This window comes from Haliotis cracherodii, unplaced genomic scaffold (genome assembly GCF_022045235.1).
Source record: "Haliotis cracherodii isolate W230 unplaced genomic scaffold, xgHalCrac1.p SCAF_2, whole genome shotgun sequence".
NCBI classification, from domain to species: domain Eukaryota; kingdom Metazoa; phylum Mollusca; class Gastropoda; order Lepetellida; family Haliotidae; genus Haliotis; species Haliotis cracherodii.
Window position 1 is genome coordinate 49511355 of NW_027266275.1, and position 24508 is coordinate 49535862.

The window sequence follows — 24508 nt, forward strand, 5'->3', positions numbered from 1 at the left end:
CGACTTGGCAGTTGTAACAGGGGTCCTGAGGAGTCTCCTTTCGACTGGGTTCTGGGCAATCTGCAGCGAAATGACCCACGACTTGACAATTGTAACATGGGCCCTGCTTCTGCTTCTGCTTCTCTTGACTGCTTATCTTTGGACAGACATAGTGACGGTGGCCTTGAGCGTGACACTCGAGACGTCACTTCAGGACACTACAGGTAACTGTGACTGTTGGTCTGGCACTTCATACAACTGTATTGAGGTAACATGGTTGGTTTCATAGAATGCAGTGTGTGAGTGACTTCGCTCTCGTTTTTGTTTTTATAGGAGAGCCACTGACACCCTGCTTCCTGATTGGTTCCTTCCGGTGCCTGGCCTGCACCTCGGTTTTCCAAAACGGACCGACCCCTGTGTTTCTTTTCCATAGGAAATGGATTTTACCATGGGAGAGAAAGCACAACCCCGGTACGGCCAATCAGAGTCCAGCATGACCCGAGCGCGGCCTCTGATTGACAACCCACGAGGGTATGAACTTCTGTACACTTTGAAAAAAAGAAACTTATTATTATGTATTTTTCGTTCACTTCCCCATCAGGACAAAACACACACAAGTATTCGCAGGGGACTTTGGCGTGCTTCAGATGTTCTTTCCAGGGTTTGTCTGTGGCTTCCCATTGGCAGAGTGTCACACCGCAGCAATTACAGGTAACGCGATCACCTCGTCCTGAATAGGGTCTGGGTCATCTGTTTAGGCCACGTTTTAAAAGACCTCAGACGTTCTTGAAATGAATCATAGTGAGGATGAGAAGGATGACACAAGGTGTAAAAAGGAAAAGGTCCCTCCAGAATGTCACTGAGTCGCCATGTGTCGTCCATCAAGAAGGTGTCGTCCATAAAGAGTGGACGTTTTCTCGCTTCTTGTTCTCCCGCCTTTTCAGACACCCACTCGGAATCGGGGACAACATCCCGGGAGGATGACATGGCATTCATAGACCGTCTTTGCTTCATGATGACTGTGACTTCACTGAAAGAAGGTCTGAGGGTTCGCCTGATTTTATGAAAGTCTCCTCCCTACTTCCCTTCAACGGAAGGTCATGACCTCCACCTCCTCCTCCTTCACCTCATCACGTGGCGTCATCCTGTGTTTGGGTTGACTGACACACGGCATGATACATGACACATGATATGACACACGGTGAGTGTGGTGATGTGACCTGGAATGACTGACACCAGGCAGCTGATCTTTCAAGCATGACCTTTGTCATTTATCTATTTTTATTTTAATTTTACACTTTGGTGTGCACTGACATGACAGACGCACAGACAGACAGACAGACAACGTAGACGACATCTCAATTCAACCTCTACCCTCGGTTCGGCACTCTATTGGAGTTGAGATCAGTCAAGACACAAAGAGTCAGTTCAATCAATCACTGTTTAATAATGAAAAAAACCCAATCACAACCAGATACATTGGAAATACGAAAAGACAATGGAGGAGGGAGTGCTTTGCATGTCCCTACAACAACAACAACGCGACAACGTTTTCCTCTTTCCTCTTCAAGCTCTTCCGTCTTCAAGCTCTTCTATCTTCAAGCCCATAAGATGTGGTCCTCCATCAAACATGTGAGAGGCCCATCAGTAAAACAAGTACAGTCTATGGCCTCCCTGAAACAGACATGACACATCACTTGCCCGCTGTTGCAGCTTATGTATCTTAACATGTTGTTGTGTCTGCAAACACTACATTCACGTTGTAGGGGAGTGAGTTGAGCCATAAGGATCCTGGTCAACGTTGTCATCGTCGCAAACCATGGGCATACCCTAGCAGAAGACATCTTCCGGTGATGCTGGTGACCAATAAGCATCAAGCAGGGGGAGCGTATCCAGATCCATGGAAGGGAGGGTGGCCAGCTTGAGCGCTTCATGATCATCACTGTCACCCGTCGTCATCGTCACAGGTGCATTCGGTGAATAGGTTGGCTCCCGAGGGGTTTGTTCCCACCACTGTTCTAGCACGGACTGGGCTGAACTGACAACTGGGGTCCTGTCAATCGTAGGACAGAGTCAATCCTATGAATTGTCATATTCATCATCAACATCAACATCAACATCACATCAAGAATGACTGAGACAAAGAAGAGCATGGTACTTACAGTTGTTCTTGATGAGAGATCTTCAGAGATAATTTCTTCCGTGATCGTCTTTTTGCAGGTGTTGCAGGTGTTGCAGGTTTCAAAAAGGATGTCCCTTTCATTTCGGTGTCTGCCGCTGCTGCTGCTGTTGTTACTGGGGTGTTGGTGTTGGTGGGTGTTGCTGCTGCTGTGGTGACAACAGCTGCCGTGGTGGTGGTGGTTGATGCTGCTGCTGCTGCTGTTGGTTTGCTTGTTTTTTTTTCTGGGTCTTCTTTATAGTCTACTTTCTTGGGTTCAGTCAGTTTCCGCATCTTTGAACGTAACTTGACGTATGCGTCGTCAGCCATTATCTTGGCACACATCATGTCGTACACATCACCCCACAGGTCAGCAGTCATGTCACCATTCTCATCTCCCCTGCTTCTTTTACCACCCATGTCGCTCCGTGTCTTGGCATTCAACCATGTCGACATAATGTTGTCCGGATTTTCTGTTCGTTGTTTCTTTCCAAGTCTTCACAGATGTGCAACACTTGATGGTACTCTCTCCAAACACGTGTTTCTTCCGGATAAAACGTCAACAACCAACACAACGTGTGGAACATCAATCAGAGGGACGATGTTGTTGCTTGGTCCGTTCAGTGAAAAGTGATGACCGGAGAGCGTTGGGCGTATTAAAAGGCACTGAGGTCCTGCTTTCTGATTGGTCCATTCTGGTGTCTGGTCTGAGCTTCAATTTTTCCAAACTGGACCGACCCTTGTGTTTCTTTTCCATAGGGTTAGGCTTGTAGCGTGAGAGAGAAAGCACAACCTCGACCAATCAGAGCCCTGATGGGTCGACAACCCAGACTTCTGATTGGTCAGATTTCGATCCGTTTTATTCTGTAGGGGTCCATGTCGATTCAGTTTCGATCCGTTGTCATGAAAATTGTTATTTATAGAAAGTCATCTCTGTACCCAAAGGGGAGCGTGTCTACAGGCAGCCCTGTGGTTTCGTCGTAGACGAGATGTGGCTTGTCGTACACGGTACGATAGTCTTTTCGGGTGGTTCAGGTCACAACAGCGTTTTCGTGCCGAGGTCCTTTTTGAATGATCTGATGAAGGTAATCCAAACTGATTTTCTCCCCCTCTTTCCCAGGCCGTTGTCCCAGTATTAGTCCTTTCATGGTGTCAAAGTTGAGATGTTGTTGGTTTCGGTAATTCAAAGTGAACCCTCACACTTCCATCGTTCCATCAGGTCTGGGGTTCATTAACTCATAGCCATAGTTTTTGGGGCCTCCTGACACAAACGTCTTGATGGTGTTTCCATCCAGTTCATCTGTAAACTCACCCAACGAATGGCCCGGCTCTGGATTCGCGTCGTGGGGCCGATGAATGTAAATGACGCTGTCCGTGTCAAAGTACAAGACCCTGCGACCCACCAGAGCAAGGATCTCGTACAGCTTGAGACGTGCTTGGGCGGTGACCCACGCAGTAATGGCGACATTGAAATGAGAATGAGGGGTTTGGAGTTCTTTCTTCTGGGTATAGGTCACTTCCACCGTGTGTTCGTTGACAACGGTAACATCCTCGATGGTATTGCGTTCATTCCTCCACAAGGCAAGGTACTGTACAGGATCGTTCATATAGATGATCTGACTGTAGTCTAACCGTTGTCCAAACTTGCCCCAGAGCGAATTCAGTTGCATCTTGGCAATCGTGCGACGTCCTGGATTTTTTTCGATGCAGTCCTTGTCCAATCCAATGCCTTCTTTGTCGTAGATCTCCCGGATGTCAGCATCGTGATCCGTGCATCCCTCGGGGTATCCGCTGGCTTCAAGCTTCTCCTTGAAATGTCGATCAATGTAAGTGTCAAAGAGTCCCACTTGCTGGGTGTCGGGGTCATGCTGTGCAAAGGTGTCAAAATGCCAAACGTCGTAGATCTGAAGCACCTGGTAGTCATACTTCTTCACGGCTTCCTGGAGTTCTATGGTGGCGTACGTCCCCGCCCATGACCTCTCTTCATCCGTGTGCTTGCAGGGGGAGTCTGACCGGGTGTTGGCACACGTAAGGCACAAAGGACAGAGCAGTTTGCCACCCGATCCGTTTCACCTCAGGGTGTTGATTCAAGAGACTCAGGCGGTACGGTAGCGGGTGTCGGTATAACGGGCTCCCAACGACGTGCCCAGGACGGGATGAGGTTCCCCACGCTCGGTCTTGTGACAGGCCTGGCACCCATGCCAGAAACAGCCCAGGAATTCGTAGATGGTGCCTGTCGCTGGATCGTAGCCATCCACACTGTACCGATGTTGACCCTCTCCACACGTGAATTCTTTTTCACCTCCATTCCTGGCGTGCTGGAGGTGCAGATGGGGGTCCGTTTCCATCAGATAATGGGGCCAGTGCATACAGGCTTGGGAATAGTTTCTCTTGGGTTGGTAGCCTTGAGGTGGAAGAATGGCGATGGTATTGGGTTTCAGGTCGTGTTTTCGGAAGGATTTCATGGTGAACGCTGCAGCTGTTATCACTTCTACAAAGGGATCCATGTCCACCGAGTTGATGGCGTTCTGTCGGAAGTCAGCGCATCCCCGTCTCAAAATGTCCACATCGCTCTGACAGTAGGCTAAAAGTTCTCCTTGAAAGTCAAACAAGGCTCCTTCTTGCACTTTTTGGGTATGCCATTGGAGGAAGGCTGTGCGTTCCGCGAGAGACATGCCATCGGGATCGTACATGACGGCTGGTGGATAGGGACCTCTGTAGGTCTGGTTGGCTTCGGTATTGAAAAAGTGCGGAAAGTACCCTTTCTTCAGTTCTTTCAGCCCAAAGCTCTTTGGAAAGGCTTTCACGGGGTAAGGGATGAAATTTAAGCTGTCTTCGAAACACAGTCGTCTCAGGGTCATCTGCAAAATTTGTTGGCCATTTCGAATCTTGGTGGGGAGTGTCACCAGGAGGGGGGTCAGACCCTTCAGGATTAAGTGTAAATCATAGGATCGTGCATTGTGAGCCATCACATAAATGCGATCCTCCTTCTGGACTGTCGTGGTGGTGGCAGTGGTGTTCTTGTTCTTTGGCTACTTTGGCTTCTTTGGCTTCTTTGTTTTCTCCACTTCCATGGCCTCTTCCCCCTCCACCTCTTCCACCTCCTCCTGCTGGGGTGATGCATGTCATTGACGTTTGGAACAGTGATTTCTTGAGGGGGTTCCATCCCGTTTTCTTTTTTTCCCCAGGTGTACTGTTGTCCCCTTGCGTGTGCTGCCCTCCTCTTCCTCTTGGTCCTTGTTCTTCTTGGGTTTTTCAGCCAGCATGGTCAACCACATACACACATCATGTGGGGCCTCGAAACACGATCTCACGGCTGGGACCATACCCTTCTTCTCTCCATGGACAGTGTTCGCACAAGTCCTTGCTCACTTCACTGATGCATCGTCCACATCCCAACTGCACCAAGCACAAATATGCATGCGGTGACTGGAGATGTTGAGTGTAACACTGTTGATTGGGGAACCAACGTTGACATGACAAGCAAGGGACCCCGTGCTCTTCCGTTGGTCCGCAATAGCTAGAGTGGAGGCAGCGTTGGCAGCGGTATTGCTTGTTGCAGGGATGGTGATCGGGATGGTCGTAACGTTGGTCGCAGCATTCGCAGTAATGGTTAGACGCGTAAAAAGCGGGCATGGAAGTTATGACATCGTAGAGCTGATCATGATGATAATGCAGCACAGTGGCGTGGAGTGGAGCCTCATCACACCTGTCTCTGGTCCACCTCTGACTGTAGACTTTCAGTTGATAATTCAGGTGGGCCAAGGCGCGTCCCACGCGTGCGAGGTCGTCCAGGCCCTGACAGGGACCTTCAGGCAGGCCAAGGCGGCAAAACAAGTCCCGTGCCTGTATGCCTTGAACGTCGACGCGATCCGTTCTCGTCAGTCTTTTTCCCTGGGCGGACCATTCTTGGGTCAGAGGGTGGGGCTTCTGGGCATAATGCTGTGCCATCACCAGGGCCCGTGCCAAACAGGATTGATCTTCGTTCTTGATCCGCACAATGCCCTGTTTGTGTGTTAAAAAGGCTTCGAGTCCAATCACGTTTTTCATTTGATGACGGCCACTGCCTGATCCTAGCACGTCGGGATCTGCGACGTGTACTAAAGTCACAACCATGGTGGAATCGATGTTCAGGGCTTTGTTGGACTGTTGGACTTTTTCCATGGCATGCAAAATATCTAACCTATGGAGATCTTCAAAGCGACGAAAGGGAATCCGTATGGGAGTGTTCAAAGCGGGATGATCGATACCTAGACCAATACGATCTCCCTTCTGGCCTGACATCTGTTGATAAAAGTCAACGATCACTCTGTCAAATAAAGCTGGCAGTTCCATGGGAACGCGGTCCGGTGGTACGGTGTCCAAGTAGTCTGGGTTGAAAGTCAAACGATAGGTATGGTTAGCAGTTCCTAACCGCCTGGAGCGGGTGGTGTCTTTCCTCTCCAAACGATAGGGCGTACTTTGTTTGCTCGTCATGATAGCGGTGCGTGTCTGATGAACGTCTGTACTCTAAGATGGACTGAACGTCTGATTTATGGACAACCCTTCCTCAAAACAGGATCGACATCTGACCAATCCGAAGCCTGGATTGTCGGCCAATCAGAAGACAGCACCGACCAATCAGAAGACAGCACCCGAGCCGAGTTGTGCTTTCTCTCCCATGGTAAAATCCATTTCCTATGGAAAAGAAACACAAGGGTCGTGTCGTTTTGGAAAACCGAGGTGCAGGCCAGGCACCGGAACGGATCAATCAGTGCGCTGCGTTTTGGACCAACCAGGAAGCAGCGATTTTCGATCCGGCTCTTCTCCTATAAAACAAGAGTGGATTCGAGTGGGTCAGTGTCACTTGTAAAATTTATTTGATAAAATCAAGAATGCCTGAGACAAAGGAGAGTTGTACGACGACACGTGACGAGACGTGGTGACGGATAGTGTAGATACTCGTGGATGTTGGAGTAAGAGTATGGATGCTGAGGATGAGATGTCACCGCTCAGTAGCACGCCATCGCCCTATTATCTACGGTTTGAAAGAAGGCTCGCTTCGTTTGAGACGTGGCCAACGCAAATGAATCAGACTGCTGAAGAGATGGCCCATGTGGGGTTTGCCTACACAGGGGGTGCCGGTGGCGTGTACTGTTTCCAATGTGGCGTGCGGCTGAGACGATGGGGGCCCCACGACGATCCTTGGGTGGAACACCACAGGTGATCCCCACACTGTGACTACCTCAGACTAACCGGCCTGGTGAAACATAAAAAAGAAGCTACAGAATGGCGTAGCACGGCCGGATGCCTAGGAGGACGACGTTTCCAGTTTCCTGTGTTCCTGTTCAAGTTCCCAGTTCAAGTTCCCGTTCCAGTTCCCGTTCAAGTTCCCGTTTGTCTACTGCTGTTGTTGTGGATGGTTCAGTCTGTTTCCGCTTCCTGTTTCCAACAAGCTTTTCTTTGTTGGACCCACAAGTGGTGCCACGTAGGGCACCCCGATGACATACCCAGATGGTATACCCAGATGACAGCAAGTACCGCTTCGACGATCCTTGTCTTGTCATAAGCTTGGACATGATGATTCTTCTTGGACAGCAGCAGAAAAGTTTTCTTCTTTCCCAAAACGGTCCTTTTCACCCAAAAGACAACTTTCATCCTTTGCTTTGCCAACCCAACAATCCAAAACAAAGAACCCACACCCTCCCCTAGACCTCTTGGAGGTACACGCCTACGGGTGACACCACCATGGTACGTCTCAAAATACTATAATCAATATATATAAATAAAGACACACAGTACACCACGTGTGCATGGAGACACGAGTCAAACATCACGTGTGCATGAAAACACGTGTCACAGTACGTCTGTCGACCTACACGATTGTCAACACCTCGGTATCATAATGATAATGATCCTATGGATCAACGTCTGTTTGAGAGACACACACGCATGACACTACGTTTGAAACACGACGTTCACATCGCGACAAGAAGTACATCACGTGTGCAAACGTAACGTATGTGCATCGATCTTTCTCTATCCATTTCAATACTACATCAATGGTTGTAGTCACACACACACACACACACACACACACACACACACACACACACACACACACACACACACACATACACAGGACATCACGTTTTGCCTGGCAACACGCATGAAACACCACGTGTGCCTGGCAACACGAATGACAGTACACCTGTCAACCTACACGAGTGTCATCGCCTCGGTATCATTCATAATAATAATAATCATCCTATGGATCAACATCAACGTCTGTTTGAAGACATACACAGGACATCCCGATTTGCATGGGAGTGACACGAAGTACATCACGTAGGCAAATACCTACATCACGTTCATGTCTACCTTTGACGGTCCACCTTTAGCATTCAGACGACCGTCTACCTAAAAAAATACCAAGGCTACCCAAGAAAAAAACCCGGATCGAAATCTGACCAATCCGAAGCCTGAGTTGTCGACCAATCAGAGGCCGCGCTTGGGCTATGGTGGGCTCTGATTGGTCGAACCGAGGTTGTGCTTTCTCTCCCATGGTAAAATCCATTTCCTGTGGAATAGAAACACAGGGATCGGTCCGTTTTGGAAAACCGAGGTGCTGGCCAGGTACCAAAACGAACCAATCGGAGCTGCGGCCTGGGGAACCAACCAGGAAGCAGGGTGTCAGTGGCTCTCCTATAAAACAAGAGTGGATTCGAGTGAATCAGTGTCACTTGTAAAATGAGAGAAAATTATCAACAGCAACAACAACATGTCTGAAAACTGGGATCTGGAGCTCGTCTCAGTGGTGCACCCTTTGCCACTGTGCAAAGGGTGCAGCTCGGACTTGGAGAAGAAAGAAGCAGTAGCACCATTGCCATATCCATCGTTACCTCCATGGCAATGCGACAGGTGCCAAGGGTGTCTACCTGTGTACGCCCTTGGCACAAGGGCACGGGATGGGACATTTCAATGTCTTTATTGTAAGACCATCCTCAAGGACACCTACGTGCGGCGGTTAACGCACACAAGTAGGTGTCCTGAAAGACCAAAGATGAAAGCCCACCCGTGCCTTTGCAGCACACCCCCTTTGTGGGTGAAGAAGTAATATTCTTCAAAACGGCCCTTTTCAGGGCCACCCATCTCTCCCGAAAGAACGCTTTCATCCTTTGCTTTGACGACCCTCAAACCCACACCATGAACCCGTCTCCTCCTTTCCTCCCTCCCTCCCTCCCTTCACCACCACCACCACCCCCCTCCTCCCTTCACCACCGCCGCCTTGTCTATGTTCAGAACCACCACACCCACACCGACACTGGCGATCTTGTTCACCTTTTACGACCGCTTCTCTGGTTTTTTTACCCCTTCCCCTCCTCCTCCTGCTCCTACCCCGGAAAGGAAAACGGAGGCGACGCCCTCTTGGAGGTGCGCGCGCGACCGGAAAACGGAGGCGACGCCATCTTGGAGGCGCACGACACCGGAAACGGTTGAGACGCCATCTTGGAGGCGCACGACGCCGGAAACGGATGCGACGCAGGTCGCATGCGCAGGTCACATGACCGGATGTGACGTCACAGAGGTCACGTGATCCTCTCGACCAATCAGAAGCCAGGAGCGGTCCCAGTGCGCTGCCCCCAACTACTTCCATTCATATATATATCTGGATTGCTCACTAGTCTCTCCTGGCGGAAACTGACGTAAACCTTGTATTTAAAAATGCCCTCCGGCCATATTAATATCTCTCACAGGTAAGGTCTTGAAGCTTGGGATTTGATATGATATTGTTTAAGATTATCACCATGGGCTACCCAACTTTGAACATTCCAGTGCAAAATTGTAAAGAAAACAAGCGTTTTATAAATATTTTTTCCCCAAATAACTTCGGAGTTGGCCTTGTGTATGTATGATGGACAAGAGAACAGGTAATGGAGATGTCCTTGTGAGAAAAGGAGAGCAGACGTCCTTGTATGAGGTGTGATGGACATGAGAACAGGGAAAGGAGACGACCTTGTGTTGGTGTGATGGACAGGAAAACAGGGAAAGGAGACGACCTCGTGTTGGTGTGATGGACAGGAGAACAAGGAGAGGAGACGTCCTTGTGTCGGTGTGATGGACAGGAGAACAAGGAGAGGAGATGTCCTTGTGTCAGGTGTGATGGAAAGGAGAACAAGGAAAGGATACGTCCTTGTGTTGGTGTGATGGACAGGAGAACAAGGAGAGGAGACGTCCTTGTATCAGGTATGATGGACAGGAGAACAAGGAGAGGAGACGTCCTTGAGTCAGGTATGATGGACAGGAGAACAAGGAGAGGAGACGACCTTCTATCAGGTTTGATGGACAGAAGAACAAGGAGATGAGATATCCTTTTGTTGGTGTGATGGACAGGAGAACAAGGAGAGGGGACGTCCTTGTGTCGGTGTGACGGGCAGGAGAACAGGGAAAGGAGACGTCCTTGTTTTGGTGTGATGGACAGGAGAACAAGGAGAGGAGACGTTCTTGTGTTGGTGTAATGGACAGGAGAACAGGTAGAGGAGACGTCCTTGTATCAGGTGTGATGGACAGGAGAAGAAGAAGAAGAGATATCCTTTTGTTGGTGTGATGGACAGGAGAACAAGGAGAGGAGACGTCCTTGTATCAGGTATGATGGACAGGAGAACAGGGAAAGGAGGCGACGTTGTTTTGGTGTGATGGACAGGAAAACAGGGAAAGGAGACGACCTTGTGTCGGTGTGATTGACAGGAGAAAAAGGGGAGGAGACGTCCTTGTGTCAGGTATGAATGACAGGAGAACAAGGAGATGAGATGTCCTTGTGTTGGTGTGATTGACAGGAGAACAAGGAGATGAGATGTCCTTGTATCAGGTGTGATGGACAGGAAAACAAGGAAAGGAGACGTCCTTGTGTCGGTGTGACGGGCAGGAGAACAGGGAAAGGAGACGACCTTGTGTCGGTGTGATGGACTGGAGAACAAGGAAAGGAGACGTCCTTGTGTTGGTGTGATGGACAGGAGAACAAGGAGAGAAATCGTCATGGTGTTGGTTTGATGGACAGGAGAACAAGGAAAGGAGACGCCCTTGTGTTGGTGTGATGGACAGGAGAACAAGGAAAGGAGATGTCATTGTGTCAGGTGTGATGGACAGGAGAACAAGGAGAGGAATCGTCATGGTGTTGGAGTGATGGACAGGAGAACAGGTAAAGGAGACGTCCTTGTGTCGGTGTGATGGACAGGAGAACAAGGATAGGAGACGTCCTTGTATCAGGTTGGATGGACAGGAGAACAAGGAGAGGAGACGTCCTTATGTCGGTGTGATGGACAGGAGAACAGGGAGAGCAGGGTATGTGTAGTGAACACATGGAGAGAATCTAAATCCCTTTGTTACTGTATCATGCGCCTGTAAAATATCTATTATGTAGCCGAGGTACTGCTCGCAAGCTTCCATATCACAGGTGAAGTGAAAGATAAAAGGCGCCTGCACGATTTCTGTTATTATTGAAGAAATGAGGGAGAGGGAATGTCTTTATTCCGTCTCGTGTTTTTTTTTTGAACCAAATTCGAGGTGAAGTGTTTTTTTCAAACTTATAAACCGTCTAAATGCAAGAAATACCATAACGAATGATGAAACACAGGGATAGCTGACAGTCAAACAATAGCGCAGTGACTTTATAAAACCAATTCGATGACAGAACGAAATAGAGATCAAGTGCAGCATGCAGACAAGTGAAGTCAGTTAGTGTAAGATTGGACATACTTACATCATCGATCGCATAGTATGTGCCCAACACACTTTCTATGAAGCAAAAAAAAAGGTTTGCTGGGGGGCATGTACTTGAAAATATTTTTTTTTATTCTTTTTGTTTTTTTTGCCTCTCTCTAGTCTAGTGGCTCCCACAAAAGGCTATACGCACGAAGATTCGATCACACTGATCGATAAGTAGCATTTGTCGTTACATAATTCCACACTTTTGCTTAGGTTATAAATTTAATGTAAGAGCAGTGTAGTGCCATGCATATAGAATAGCAGCGGCATAGCACTATTAGCTTTATTTGGAAATGTTTTAATTCAGCAATATGCCTCTGTGTGTGTGTATGTGCGTGTCTATGTGCGCGTGTGTGAGTGCGTGCGTGGGTGCGTGCGTGCGTGCCTGCGTGCCTGCGAAGAAGCAGTATTGCGATTAAAGAAAACTCAAGATCTTTAATATCTACGCTGTGGATCTGGACTATCTATAACGTGCACCTTGAATATCCATGTTCTGCATTTTGAATATCTTCGGTGTGTATCTTGAATATCTACGTTGTGCATCTTGAATATCTACGTCGAAAATGTTTAATTTCTACGTTGGCCTGATAGAACATCTACGGTGTGCATCTCGAATATCTACATTGTGCATCTTGAATATCTATGATGTATATCTTGAATATCTACATGTACGTTGTATTTCTTGAATATCTACGTTGTGCATCTTGAATATCTATGATGTATATCTTGAATATCTACGTTGTATTTCTAGAATATCTACGACGTGCGTTGAATATCTATGATACACAATCAAGAATAATGCACATTTCATGCTGGTAGAAATTGTTTTTACTTTTTCAGATGATTCTTGCAAGGAAATTGCTTAGCATAGCCGTGGCCTCCGGGAAGCTGACCTTTCTTGTAGTTGACTAGAAGAAGCAGTAGGTCATCTGAAGATGAGAAGCGGATAACATATTGGGAGAGAAGGTCGCCGCCACAGCGGATACAGATAAAGATCGATGCTCCCGCTAAAGGGATGCATCGCCATATCTGAAAGAAAGTATACACAAAATTTGATTTGACCAAACAATTAAAAATGTTATCAAAACGTTAATAGGTTGAACTCCGTCAGCGTAACACGGCAAACGTAACATCCAAAAGACAACCATGATAACCGTGTCAAATACATAACCATCGAATAACCGTACATAGGTTATATGTGGCTGTATATATGCAAGGTATACGTGTGCGTGCGCGTGTGCGTGTGCGTGTGCGTGGTTTTGACAATTTAAGTCATTGTTTCCCGTAGGATACAGTTCGCCAGAATATGTTATTTACAATGAATCATTTGTTATGTGTTTTATCGCAACCATTGTTTGAGACAAATGATATAAAACAAATGATAAAAGTCAGGTTCTGACTTAAATTTTAATGCCGAGTCTAAATCACATCAACTTCTATATTATATTACTATTGTAAAGAGTATCACAAAGTATTATGCAGAGTGAACAAGTCTATATCAAAGGCTTCTGGGTTGGTTCCTGAGGAATATAGGCAAAGATTTAGGCATACGGATAACAGGGCTCGTTTGGATGAACGCAAGGTAGATCAGTCACACCAGGCTTCAGCCAGGGCAGATAATTCGGTTACCCATAAAAGTAATGTTAGGCAGTGTGGTTACTCTCTCTGGAATTGTCAGTGAAATTTAGGACACCTCCATCATGTAATTCAGGCCATGAAATGTTAGCTGCATCTGTTCAGTTCATTCCCTGGAAAAATAGCTATCCAATTGCAAGCTGCTACCAAACAGGATTCGGGTTTGTCGTCATGTGTCAGATATATATATAACCACAAGCCAGGTCATTTGACTTCGGATTGTCGTATACTCAAGGCCAAACTGTCACAAACCTCACCCCATGCTCAATGTCAATCTCTTATGTCATTATCACTGACGATGAATACTTATATGTGTGGCGTTCAGCGTATATTTTAAACGCTTTTGTGTCAGTCATTTGTGATGCATACGCATTCCGACCGACTATTCTGAGGACACAGGCGCACACCAGCTTTTGCTGTTAGAGGGCGTCAGTTTTGGAAATGTCAGGTTTAGTGAAAGTTGGTGTCAAGAAAACTTTTACCTGCTTGATGATACTGATTTTGCAGGGTCAAATATTTTGACTGATCCATGTGTTAGTAGTGAGCTAGAGAGAACTGAAATTCTCAAGGAATAAATTTGTGGTATATTTCCTTCATATGCTAGGACTCGTTCTCTGGCCAAGAAGAACTCCCAGGAGACCCCAAGAAGAATTGAGAGCTTCTTGGTTCTTCAATGGATAATTCTCTTCAGGCTACCTTTTCCTTATACTAGAGCAATGACCCTGTACTCTCTCGGACGAAGCTCATTTCCTTGAAGGATGACGATTATGAAATCCTAGTACTTGCTGAGGCTCCCAACGTCCCTGTTTGTTCCCACCTCCAAGACAGTTGTTTGATGACAAAAATGGAGACCCCTAGAAGTTTCTCCTCAAGATCAGATTGGGTTGCAGAGAGATGATTTTGGCCAACCATACCCCTATGATATTCTGGTGTGGGTGTGGATGTGTGGGTCGGGGCAAACACCTAATACATTACTCTACAATTGAGAAAGAAAACTCTTTCTTTATATTTGTCATTGCAACATTTTCAGTTGGATTGGAAACTACGATGCATCGCATTGAAATGTCATTGATAGCATTTCGCTGAATTTTGAAGAGCACAACCAGAGATCGATGAGGTTGAGTTGAAGAATTTTAACTTGAAATCAAACATATCAAGGGCTAATGCGGGTACTCTTTCTAGAGTCAGTTGATTGGATCAGTACACAGATGCACTTTTGCTAATTATACAGGTGGCATGCATTACTATTTTCTTTTAACAGAGTGTGTTAGGTAAACTTGAAGATATCCATTGTAAAGAAGGTTTTAATGCATTCAAACTTTCATCTGTTGAAGGGGGTACGGGTAGCCCAGTCGTCTAAGGCGCCGCGATTGGTTGTGCAGAATTGCTTCCTTTGGGCACGCCAGAAGCCTTTGATTGTGGATTCGAATCCCGGGTCGCCCCGTTTTTGTTTCTAGGTTTGTCAGCACCATACCCATGCTCGTGGGTTTCACCCAAGTGGCAAACATCTGAGACCTGCATCACTTCGGGCTTTCTCCCACATTAAGCTGACACGCCGTGGTATAACTGTAATACTGTTAAAAGCAGCATTAAACCAAACTCACTCACTTACTCTTCTGTTGAAGGGGAGGAGCGTTATGGAGTACCATGGTGGTTGTGAATTTATTTGTAGTAATTGTCAGTGGCAGCAGATGATTGCAGTGCTAGCAAAAGGTCGAGAGTTATCGCTCAGGAGTTTTAGTCACCAACATGATTCGAGAAGTTTCGGGATGGGTTTGAATGTTCGAGAAATTTCGGGATGGTAAAGCTGAGTGTACATGTATATAAAATCGACACGAGGGCGTCTTTCGAGGCCTTTGTCTACCTGACTAGCGTCTTACATACCTGCCAAGTGGGGAAAGAATACCTAGTTGTAAACATCGAAATCCCGGAAGCTTCCAACAATATTCCGGAAGTGCTGTGCGAGCATACTCCTAAGTTAACCTTTGCGTTTCGATTTTGAAAACCCTTCACAACAGTACATATACGAATGTACCACAGGTACATTTTGTGGAATACACGCAAATTTTGAGAAAATTTACCTTTATTTGACTTGTTTCCATAAAATTGTTGTTTGGGAGTCCGAGGGTTTGACTAAACCAAAGAAATCACCTCTGTTACTTTCAAATACTCCTCTCTTTTTATATATACATACCCTATAAATAGATTGGCGTGGTTGGTAGAAAAACATGACACACAATTTCATTATTGTATTTAGACTGCATAGTCAAAGAAAAGAGAAATCAATGTCTTGCTTGTAATGACGAGAATACTAATATTTATTAGTTCATAACCGATAGACAGGATTTAGAAGTCTGTCAAGAAAAAACAGTTTGCGTTACAATAACTCCAGCGAATATGAACAAAACATTCGAAAGGACAAATGAGTGACTTTCATAAGTCGTGACAACTATCAACATCGCGCTGTACTCACTGAGCGTGACAACTATCAACATCGCGCTGTACTCACTGAGCGTGACAACTATCAACATTGCGCTGTACTCACTGAGCGTGACAACTATCAACATCGCGCTGTACTCACTGAGCGTGACAACTATCAACATCGCGCTGTACTCACTGAGCGTGACAACTATCAACATCGCGCTGTACTTACTGAGCGTGACAACATGGGTTCTCATCGGTGACAATGGCGAAGGGTGGAACATATACGATCCACTAACCATGATGGCAGTACACCCCCTCCCCTCCCACCATGACAGTACACACCCTCCCCTCCCATCATGGCAGTACACCCCTCCCCACCCATCATAGCAGTACACCCCCTCCCTTCACATCATAGCAGTACACCCCTCCCCTCCCACCATGACAGTACACCCTCTCCCATCATGGCTGTACACCCCCTCCCTTAATATCATAGCAGTACAACCCCTCCCCTCCCACCATGACAGTACACCCCCTCCCATCACAGCAGTAAACCCCTCCCTTCCCTCCATCATGGCAGTACACCCCATCCCCAACCATCATAGCAGTACACCCCCTCCCCTCCCATCATGGCAGTACACCCCATCCCTCCATCATAGTAGTACACCCCCTCCCTTCCCATCTTTGCAGTACACCCCCTCCCTTCCCATCTTGGCAGTACATCCCCTCCCCTCCCATCTTGGCAGTACACCCCCTCCCTTCCCATCTTGGCAGTACATCCCCTCCCCTCCCATCTTGGCAGTACATCCCCTCCCCTCCCATCTAGGCAGTACACCCCCTCCCCCCATCATAGCAGTACACCCCCTCCCCTCCCACCATGACAGTACACCTCCTCCCTTCCCATCGTATCAGTACACCCTCTCCCTTCCCATCATGACGGTACACCCCTCCCCTACCATTATAGCCGTTCATCCCCTCCCCTCCCATCATAGCAGTACACCCCCCTCCCTTCCGATCATGGCAGTACACCCTCGACTCCCATCACAGCAGTACACCCTCTCCCCTCCCATCATACCAGTACATCCCCTCCCTTCCAAAGATGGCGGGCCATAACCTCCTATCATAGCAGTACACCCCCTCCCCTCCCATCTAGGCAGTACACACGCCCCCCCCCCCCCCAAATCATGACAGTCCACCCTCTCCCCTCCCATCTAGGCAGTACACCCCTTCCCCTCCCATTTAGGCAGTACACCCCCTCCCGTCCCATCATGGCGGTACACCCCTTCCCCTCCCATCTAGGTAGTACACCCCCTCCCGTCCCATCATGGCGGTACACCCCTCCCCTACCATTATAGCAGTTCATCCCCTCTCCGTCAAAGAGGTTGGGCTACTACATTCTCTCCAGAGATGGCAGAACACCCCAGGCGTCCCATGATAGTAGTACACAAACTTCCCTCCATAGATTCACTAGATGGCGGAGCACAACCTCCCTTCCTTTAGGTCCAAGTGACCAATGATAAAAACTGATACGTCCGCACAGACTACACAATTACACAATGGACATATTTATGCTAGCGTGTTTAGAGTAGACAATTTCATCACCGAGAGCACACCTAGGCTGGAATGTCGAATTTGAATATTTCCACTCTCTCATTTAATGAAAATATACCAGAAACATATCGCAAGTGTAAACCACAGTTTCTAAATACCCACTTCATTGACCACATTGTGGCAGTGTCCTACATCTGCAATACTGCTACAGATGCAGCTGCATGATAACACATTTGACACTATGTGGTTGTGCCAGATACAGGGTGACGCCACTTCGTGCCTTGTCCCTGCTCGCGTTACTCCCAGTGATATACTCTGGCGATCTAGGGGCAGGTCAATTGCAGGCTCACAGGGCCACAGAGATAAAACAAAATAAACAGATATATGTGGATAAGACACCAGAAACAACACCCTAAACATAATCATATGGCACTATTTACGTCGTGTTAGAACCTTAATCAAACAACATTCATTTCATAAACGGCGTGATAGATCTCACAATAAATTCTTTGAGACAGATGCAATACCTGTAAATATCCAAGGTGGCCACAAAAGCAAAAGAATAGTGATGTAATCTCCATAGGAAAGGAAATTAACGTGATACATATTGCTTGAGGAACGTTAAGGAGTCAGGCTGGGACTACCAACACACTGTTGTCCCACCACGGCTCGAAACTATATGCTTCCGTTGTGTCCTGTACACAGCCGCTGTACACTCCTCTCAAACAGTCGGGCATGGGCTGGCGGCACTCACTTTCACAGACTAACTCTATAGAATACCCATGCCCCAACTATTTGTCGTAGTATGTCTCCAAGGTTGTTTGCTCGTGGTTCAGGTCGTTGACGTTGGTCAGCTCGTAGCCGTTACTGGTGACTGCAGTTCTGCTGATGCTCATAGAACGAGAGTGTTTGTAAAGCTTGTGGAATATACGCAGCAGCACCTTGCGGAACTTTCGACCGAACGCAGTGTAGATGAGAAAGTTGACAGCAGAGTTCAGGACAAACAGAAAGTTGCTCACAGCCAGCCATTTATGAAACAGATGAACTTCAAAGATATCGAATTGCGCTAGGAGGCCTGGTGTCTGACAGAAAATAAACACCACAACTATCAACACCAGCACCAGACTAAGATTAGCCTCGTTATCCTCTTGGTTATTTGCGCCTGAGCGCCTTTGCTGCATCCTCATCAGTTCCTGTATGATGAATACATTGAGGATGAACAATACCCCAAGCGGCACCACATAGATGATGATACAGAACATGATGTAGCCGTACACTGTCTTGTAGGACCAAGTCTTCCCCAGATCCGTGTCCGCCAGGTAGAAGCAGGCTTTGCCGTGACTTTTCTCAGCCTCTGAACACTCTCTTGCGTGAGTAGCAAATATACGGGGGATGTTATAGCCGATGGAGACGATGACAATAACGATTATGACAACGAGCGCTTTTTTCTTCGTGCAGATTCGAGCCGCTCTGAATGGATGGCAGATGGCAATATATCGCTCCACCGATACTGACACCGTTACCCACACATTGACGGCCTGCAGCGACATCATGATGAAGTTGAGAGGAGTATGGATGGGCGGGTAGATCACCTCCCGGTAGTACACCAGAGACTCCGACTCCAGGTAGTTGGAGCAGGCGAAGGGCGTCAGAGCGATGACGGACATGAGCAGGATTCCGGTGTCGGATACTACAAGGGCCCGTAGATAGTAGATTGTAGGGGACTGCATTTCCCGCCTCCATAACACAACCATGGTAAGAATGTTCCCAACGATACCCGATAAGGCAACTAGGGGAAGCAGGATACCCCAGAATATAAACTGCCACAGGAACGGCTCCTGTGACCCTCCCTCGTCCTGGATGTACGACCCCCCGCCATAGGACAGATTGATCCTCAGGTTGATTTCACCCAGCGACATTGTGAAGGACGGGCTCACGTGCATGCAGCGGAGAGCATCCCTGTAGACAGCATGGTGGCGCCTTCACCTGAATAACACATAACATGACAGTGGTGAGATAGGAATATCACAAATATACAATGAATTGTCTAACATAAAGATATGCAATAAAGCACGACATTACCGTCGTGGTGCCGGGTGAAGCAGTCGGAGGTCTACCCGTGTTCTTCTTACAGTGGATCTGTACAAGCAGATCGGACAGGCTTGGAGTAACCCATCGTTTGTAAATTTAACCAGTGCTTGACAATATCGATCCTTAAATCAGATGATTAACCAATATATGTTCTGTCATACACATTCATGCTGACACAGATGGCCTGGCATGCACAACGCGCTCAGGTTGCTAAGGTCCGTGGCGGTGCGGTTAAGCTGGTTAAGGAGTAGGTACATGGGGGTGATTAATGACCGAATGGGGAAATATTTTCATTTATGAAGGCCTGTTTAATAAGATGAAGAATACCCACTGACACCAAATCCATACACTATGCAACACTAGCCACGGGCGACGAAATGTTGAATATCACATAACACTCTGAGGATACAATGATATCAAAGGTTCAGGTTTATATAGCGCCTATAAATCCGAGATATTTTGTAATTCAGAATTAATGCGTATCTCACGGACGGTCTACGGTGATGAAATGTGAGATGGTGTAAAGGCAGACAGTGATGAGATGTGAGATGGTCTAAAGGAGGATTGACTCTCGACAGTGATGAGATGTGAGATGAACTGAAGGAAGACGGACTCGCTTCTGCGATGAGATGTGAGATGGTCTAAGGGAGGGTGGACGCTCTACAGTGATGAGATGTGAGATGGTCTAAGGGAGGGTGGACGCTCTACAGTGATGAGATGTGAGATGGTCTAAGGGAGGGTGGACGCTCTACAGTGATAAGATGTGAGATGGTCTAAGGGAGGGTGGACGCTCTACAGTGATGAGATGTGAGATGGTCTAAGGGAGGGTGGACGCTCTACAGTGATGAGATGTGATATGGTCTAAGTGAGGGTGGACGCTCTACAGTGATGAGATGTGAGATGGTCTAAGGGAGGGTGGACGCTCTACAGTGATGAGATGTGAGATGGTCTAAGGGAGGGTGGACGCTCTACAGTGATGAGATGTGATATGGTCTAAGTGAGGGTGGACGCTCTACAGTGATGAGATGTGAGATGGTCTAAGGGAGGGTGGACGCTCTACAGTGATAAGATGTGAGATGGTCTAAGGGAGGGTGGACGCTCTACAGTGATGAGATGTGAGATGGTCTAAGTGAGGGTGGACGCTCTACAGTGATGAGATGTGAGATGGTCTAAGGGAGGGTGGACGCTCTACAGTGATGAGATGTGAGATGGTCTAAGGGAGGGTGGACGCTCTACAGTGATGAGATGTGAGATGGTCTAAGGGAGGGTGGACGCTCTACAGTGATGAGATGTGAGATGGTCTAAGGGAGGGTGGACGCTCTACAGTGATAAGATGTGAGATGGTCTAAGGTAGGGTGGACGCTCTACAGTGATGAGATGTGAGATGGTCTAAGTGAGGGTGGACGCTCTACAGTGATGAGATGTGAGATGGTCTAAGGGAGGGTGGACGCTCTACAGTCCTGAGATGAACTGAAGGAAGACGGACTCGCTTCTGCGATGAGATGTGAGATGGTCTAAGGGAGGGTGGACGCTCCACAGTGCTGATATGTGAGATGATCCGAAGGAAGACAGACACTCTACAGTGAGATGAGATGTGATATGATGTGATTTAACTCTGTGTGATGTGAGAATCAAGCTTTATGTGATGTTATAAATAAGCGTGATGTGGTGTGATAAATAAGCGTGATGTGATGTGATGTGAAGATCAAGCTGTATGTGATGTGATAAATAAGCGTGATGTGGTATGATAAATAAGCGTGATGTGATGTGAACATCAATCTTTATGTGATGTGATAAATAAGCGTGATGTGGTGTGATAAATATGCGTGATGTGATGTGATGTGATGTGAACATCAAGCTTTATGTGATGTGATAAATAAGCGTGATATGGAGTGATCAATAAGCGTGATGTGGAGTGATGTCAACATTTAGGGAACAAACAAGGACAAAACAAGATATCCATTTTAACCTGCGTCATGGTATCTCAGAAGGCTAGCACTGTCAACTCAGCATAAGACCGGACTAGTAGCCCAAATACATGCATGCACGTCGCTATAAAAGTGCAATAAACGTCATCGTGACGTTAAATCCCACTTCTGCTGACCTCAAACGTCGATCAAACTAACAGGTTTTCGACAATAGTTACTTTGCAATTACATACCCCTTCTACACTACTGTCTGCTGTAAACATGTGTGATACCCCTTCTACACTACTGTCTGCTGTAAACATATGTGATACCCCTTCTACACTACTGTCTGCTGTAAACATGTGTGATACCCCTTCTACACTACTGTCTGCTGTAAACATGTGTGATACCCCTTCTACACTACTGTCTTCTGTAAACGTGTGATATCCCTTCTACACTACTGTCTTCTGTAAACATGTGTGATACCCCTTTTGCACTACTGTCTTCTGTAAACATGTGTGATACCCCTTCTACACTACTGTCTTCTGTAAACATGTGTGATACCCCTTCTACACTACTGTCTTCTGTAAACATGTGTGATAACCCTTCTACACTACTGTCTTCTGTAAACATGTGTGATACCCCTTCTGCACTACTGTCTTCTGTAAACATGTGTGATACCCCTTCTACACTACTGTCTTCTGTAAACATGTGTGATATAATATAAGAAATAAACTGTACATGTCAAATAAATTTTCACTCCTTTACGGGGGCGCTTATAAGGATTGCTTGCATAATGGTTTCTAAATTGGCCAGAGCGCACTGAAGGGAACAGGGCTCTTAATACGTGCAACATTATTCATACGCAGTGAACTACAAGAATTCCGTGGTCCAAAACCTTATTTGACAACATTTTTAAACCATCCAGATTGCAGCACAGACTGCCATTTGTTTTACATTCACTAGTACTCATTGATCATAATGTACACATATCACTAGAATGTGCTTGCTTTACTATAAAAGGACCAATGAGTTGGATATTCTCCAGGGACCCCAGTGATATTATGATATTCTCAATCCATCCAGTATATTAATCTATATGATATCATTTATTTCATATTAATTCCTTCGTTACAAAATTCCCCGGAAGCCCGTCGATTTATCTTTGTCATATCCTTTTAACAGACACAAGTCACTCACAGGCCTCTTGCGACACAACGCTCTGTTCATCTTTGGGGTTCTGCGAGAAGCATTATGATCAGTGTCTCCAGTACGAACACCTTGAAGTGAACACGTGTGCGTATGTAGTACTGTCCATTGGGGACAAGTGATTGCCTTGAGAGTAGTCTGCTTTAGCAACCTCTGCTGTAAACGTGCTATCTCCGCAAAGTGACCAGTGGCTATCTATCTGCACGTGTATTTATAATGGGAATAATTGTGGATTGAGTCTATTTTGTGCCTACTACATGTTGCAAATGATAATGAATATACGATAGAAAGATCGGACATAGTTCCCATACTCAAACTCTGACGTCGGAAATGACTTTATTCCAGATAAATTGTGCTCAAACACTCATGTAACATCTCATTCCTCAAGTCATAATTGTAACAGTGGCTTGTTGCACTGGGATCCCAATACACATGAGCTAAACGTGTGGTCCCATTATTGACAATAACCAATCGCCTAAAGGCCCTTGTAGTCATGTCCAGACTGGGTTGAAATATTATTAATGCAATCAGAAAAACCAAAAGAGGTGAAGCAACCCGTTTAGCTATGTATAAATATTTACATTGACAATTGCTCGAGGCTTCAATTCACAGTTGTCGCCTCATTCGAGCTTCGGTCCGCCATCTTCTAAGATGGCTGCCGGCAGACTGACGTCTCGAAAGGAACAATTTACAAGAAAATACAGATAATATCACGCTTGGCTTGAAGTTACCAAGACGGCTGGGTGTTTACTAAATAGTACATTTGCCCATCAAGGAATGTTTCATGTGAAAATGGATGTACCTATAAGGATGTCTTAATTCATTAAAGTATTTTGACAAGGCGAGCGGACTGTGTAGCGCATACATGGATCGATTGAAGCACTGAACGTAATATGTTGTAATCAATCATGAATTGTTAATACAAAGATTACGGGAAAATGGCACTTCAAGCTAGTGGCATGTTTAATTCTGGCCTGTACTTTGATTTAGCATGTCTCTAGGAAAATAGTTTCATGAAACATTGATAGTTTGTACAACACTTCAATCACAATGCGACCTAATGCAAACGTGATTAATTATTCCACTGGTTCCAACAAGATAAATTATTCCTCCGCTCGTGCGTGCTAGGTGGGAGTGGCTAACGACATACACCGTCACACGTCACATTCAGGCCATACCGACGTCCCTCAGAACCTGACTGGCGGTAATCACACCGTCACACGCCACATCAGGCCATACCGACGTCCCTCAGTACCGCAATAACACCGTCACACGCCACATCAGGCCATACCAACGTCCTTCAGTACCGCAATCACACCGTCACACGTCACATCAGGCCATACCGACGTCCCTCAGTACCGCAATCACACCATCACACGTCACATCAGGCCATACCGACGTCCCTCAGTACCTCAATCACACCGTCACACGCCACATCAGGCCATACCAACGTCCTTCAGTACCGCAATCACACCGTCACACGTCACATCAGGCCATACCGACGTCCCTCAGTACCGCAATCACACCGTCACACGTCACATCAGGCCATACCGACGTCCCTCAGTACCGCAATCACACCGTCACACGTCACATCAGGCCATACCGACGTCCCTCAGTACCTCAGTACCTGACCGTTATCTGGCAGAACAAGTAAAACAAGGTCATGACGACGTCCCTCAAATTAAAAACCTGGTGGTATCGCCGTTAGACGTCATATAAGGTCATGACGCCGCCCCTCAGTGCGTGATTGGTGTCATACACCGTCACACATCACATGTGGCCATGACGACGCTCTTCAATACGTGACCCGCGT

At 46.8% G+C, this 24508-nt stretch overlaps 3 protein-coding genes and 1 pseudogene across 5 annotated transcripts in view; 1 reads left to right on the top strand and 3 right to left on the bottom strand.

Moving 5' to 3' along the window:
* Positions 1 to 1577: 1577 nt before the first annotated feature.
* On the bottom strand, positions 1578 to 2593 carry LOC139467639 (uncharacterized; annotated as a pseudogene).
* A 740-nt stretch (positions 2594 to 3333) lies between these two features.
* LOC139467640 (uncharacterized) lies at positions 3334 to 5106 on the bottom strand. Its single transcript, XM_071249163.1, has 2 exons — positions 4308 to 5106; positions 3334 to 4145 (listed from the first exon to the last, which is right to left on the bottom strand). Exons 1-2 carry the CDS (start codon positions 5104 to 5106, stop codon positions 3334 to 3336), a joined length of 1611 nt encoding a protein of 536 aa, XP_071105264.1.
* An 11272-nt stretch (positions 5107 to 16378) lies between these two features.
* Positions 16379 to 17050, top strand: LOC139467641 (putative proline-rich protein 21). Its single transcript, XM_071249164.1, has one exon. The coding sequence runs from the start codon at positions 16379 to 16381 to the stop codon at positions 17048 to 17050; it is 672 nt and encodes a 223-aa protein (XP_071105265.1).
* Positions 17051 to 17268: 218 nt separating this feature from the next.
* The window catches only part of LOC139469206 (FMRFamide receptor-like), a 100276-nt gene continuing 93036 nt past the window's right edge, over positions 17269 to 24508 (bottom strand). For all 3 annotated transcript variants that reach the window (XM_071251341.1, XM_071251339.1, XM_071251340.1), the window contains one exon: positions 17269 to 19474. In XM_071251341.1, the coding sequence (XP_071107442.1) occupies positions 18280 to 19431 (1152 nt within the window). In that variant the 5' untranslated portion in view covers positions 19432 to 19474 and the 3' untranslated portion in view covers positions 17269 to 18279. The remainder of the gene's footprint in view (positions 19475 to 24508) is intronic.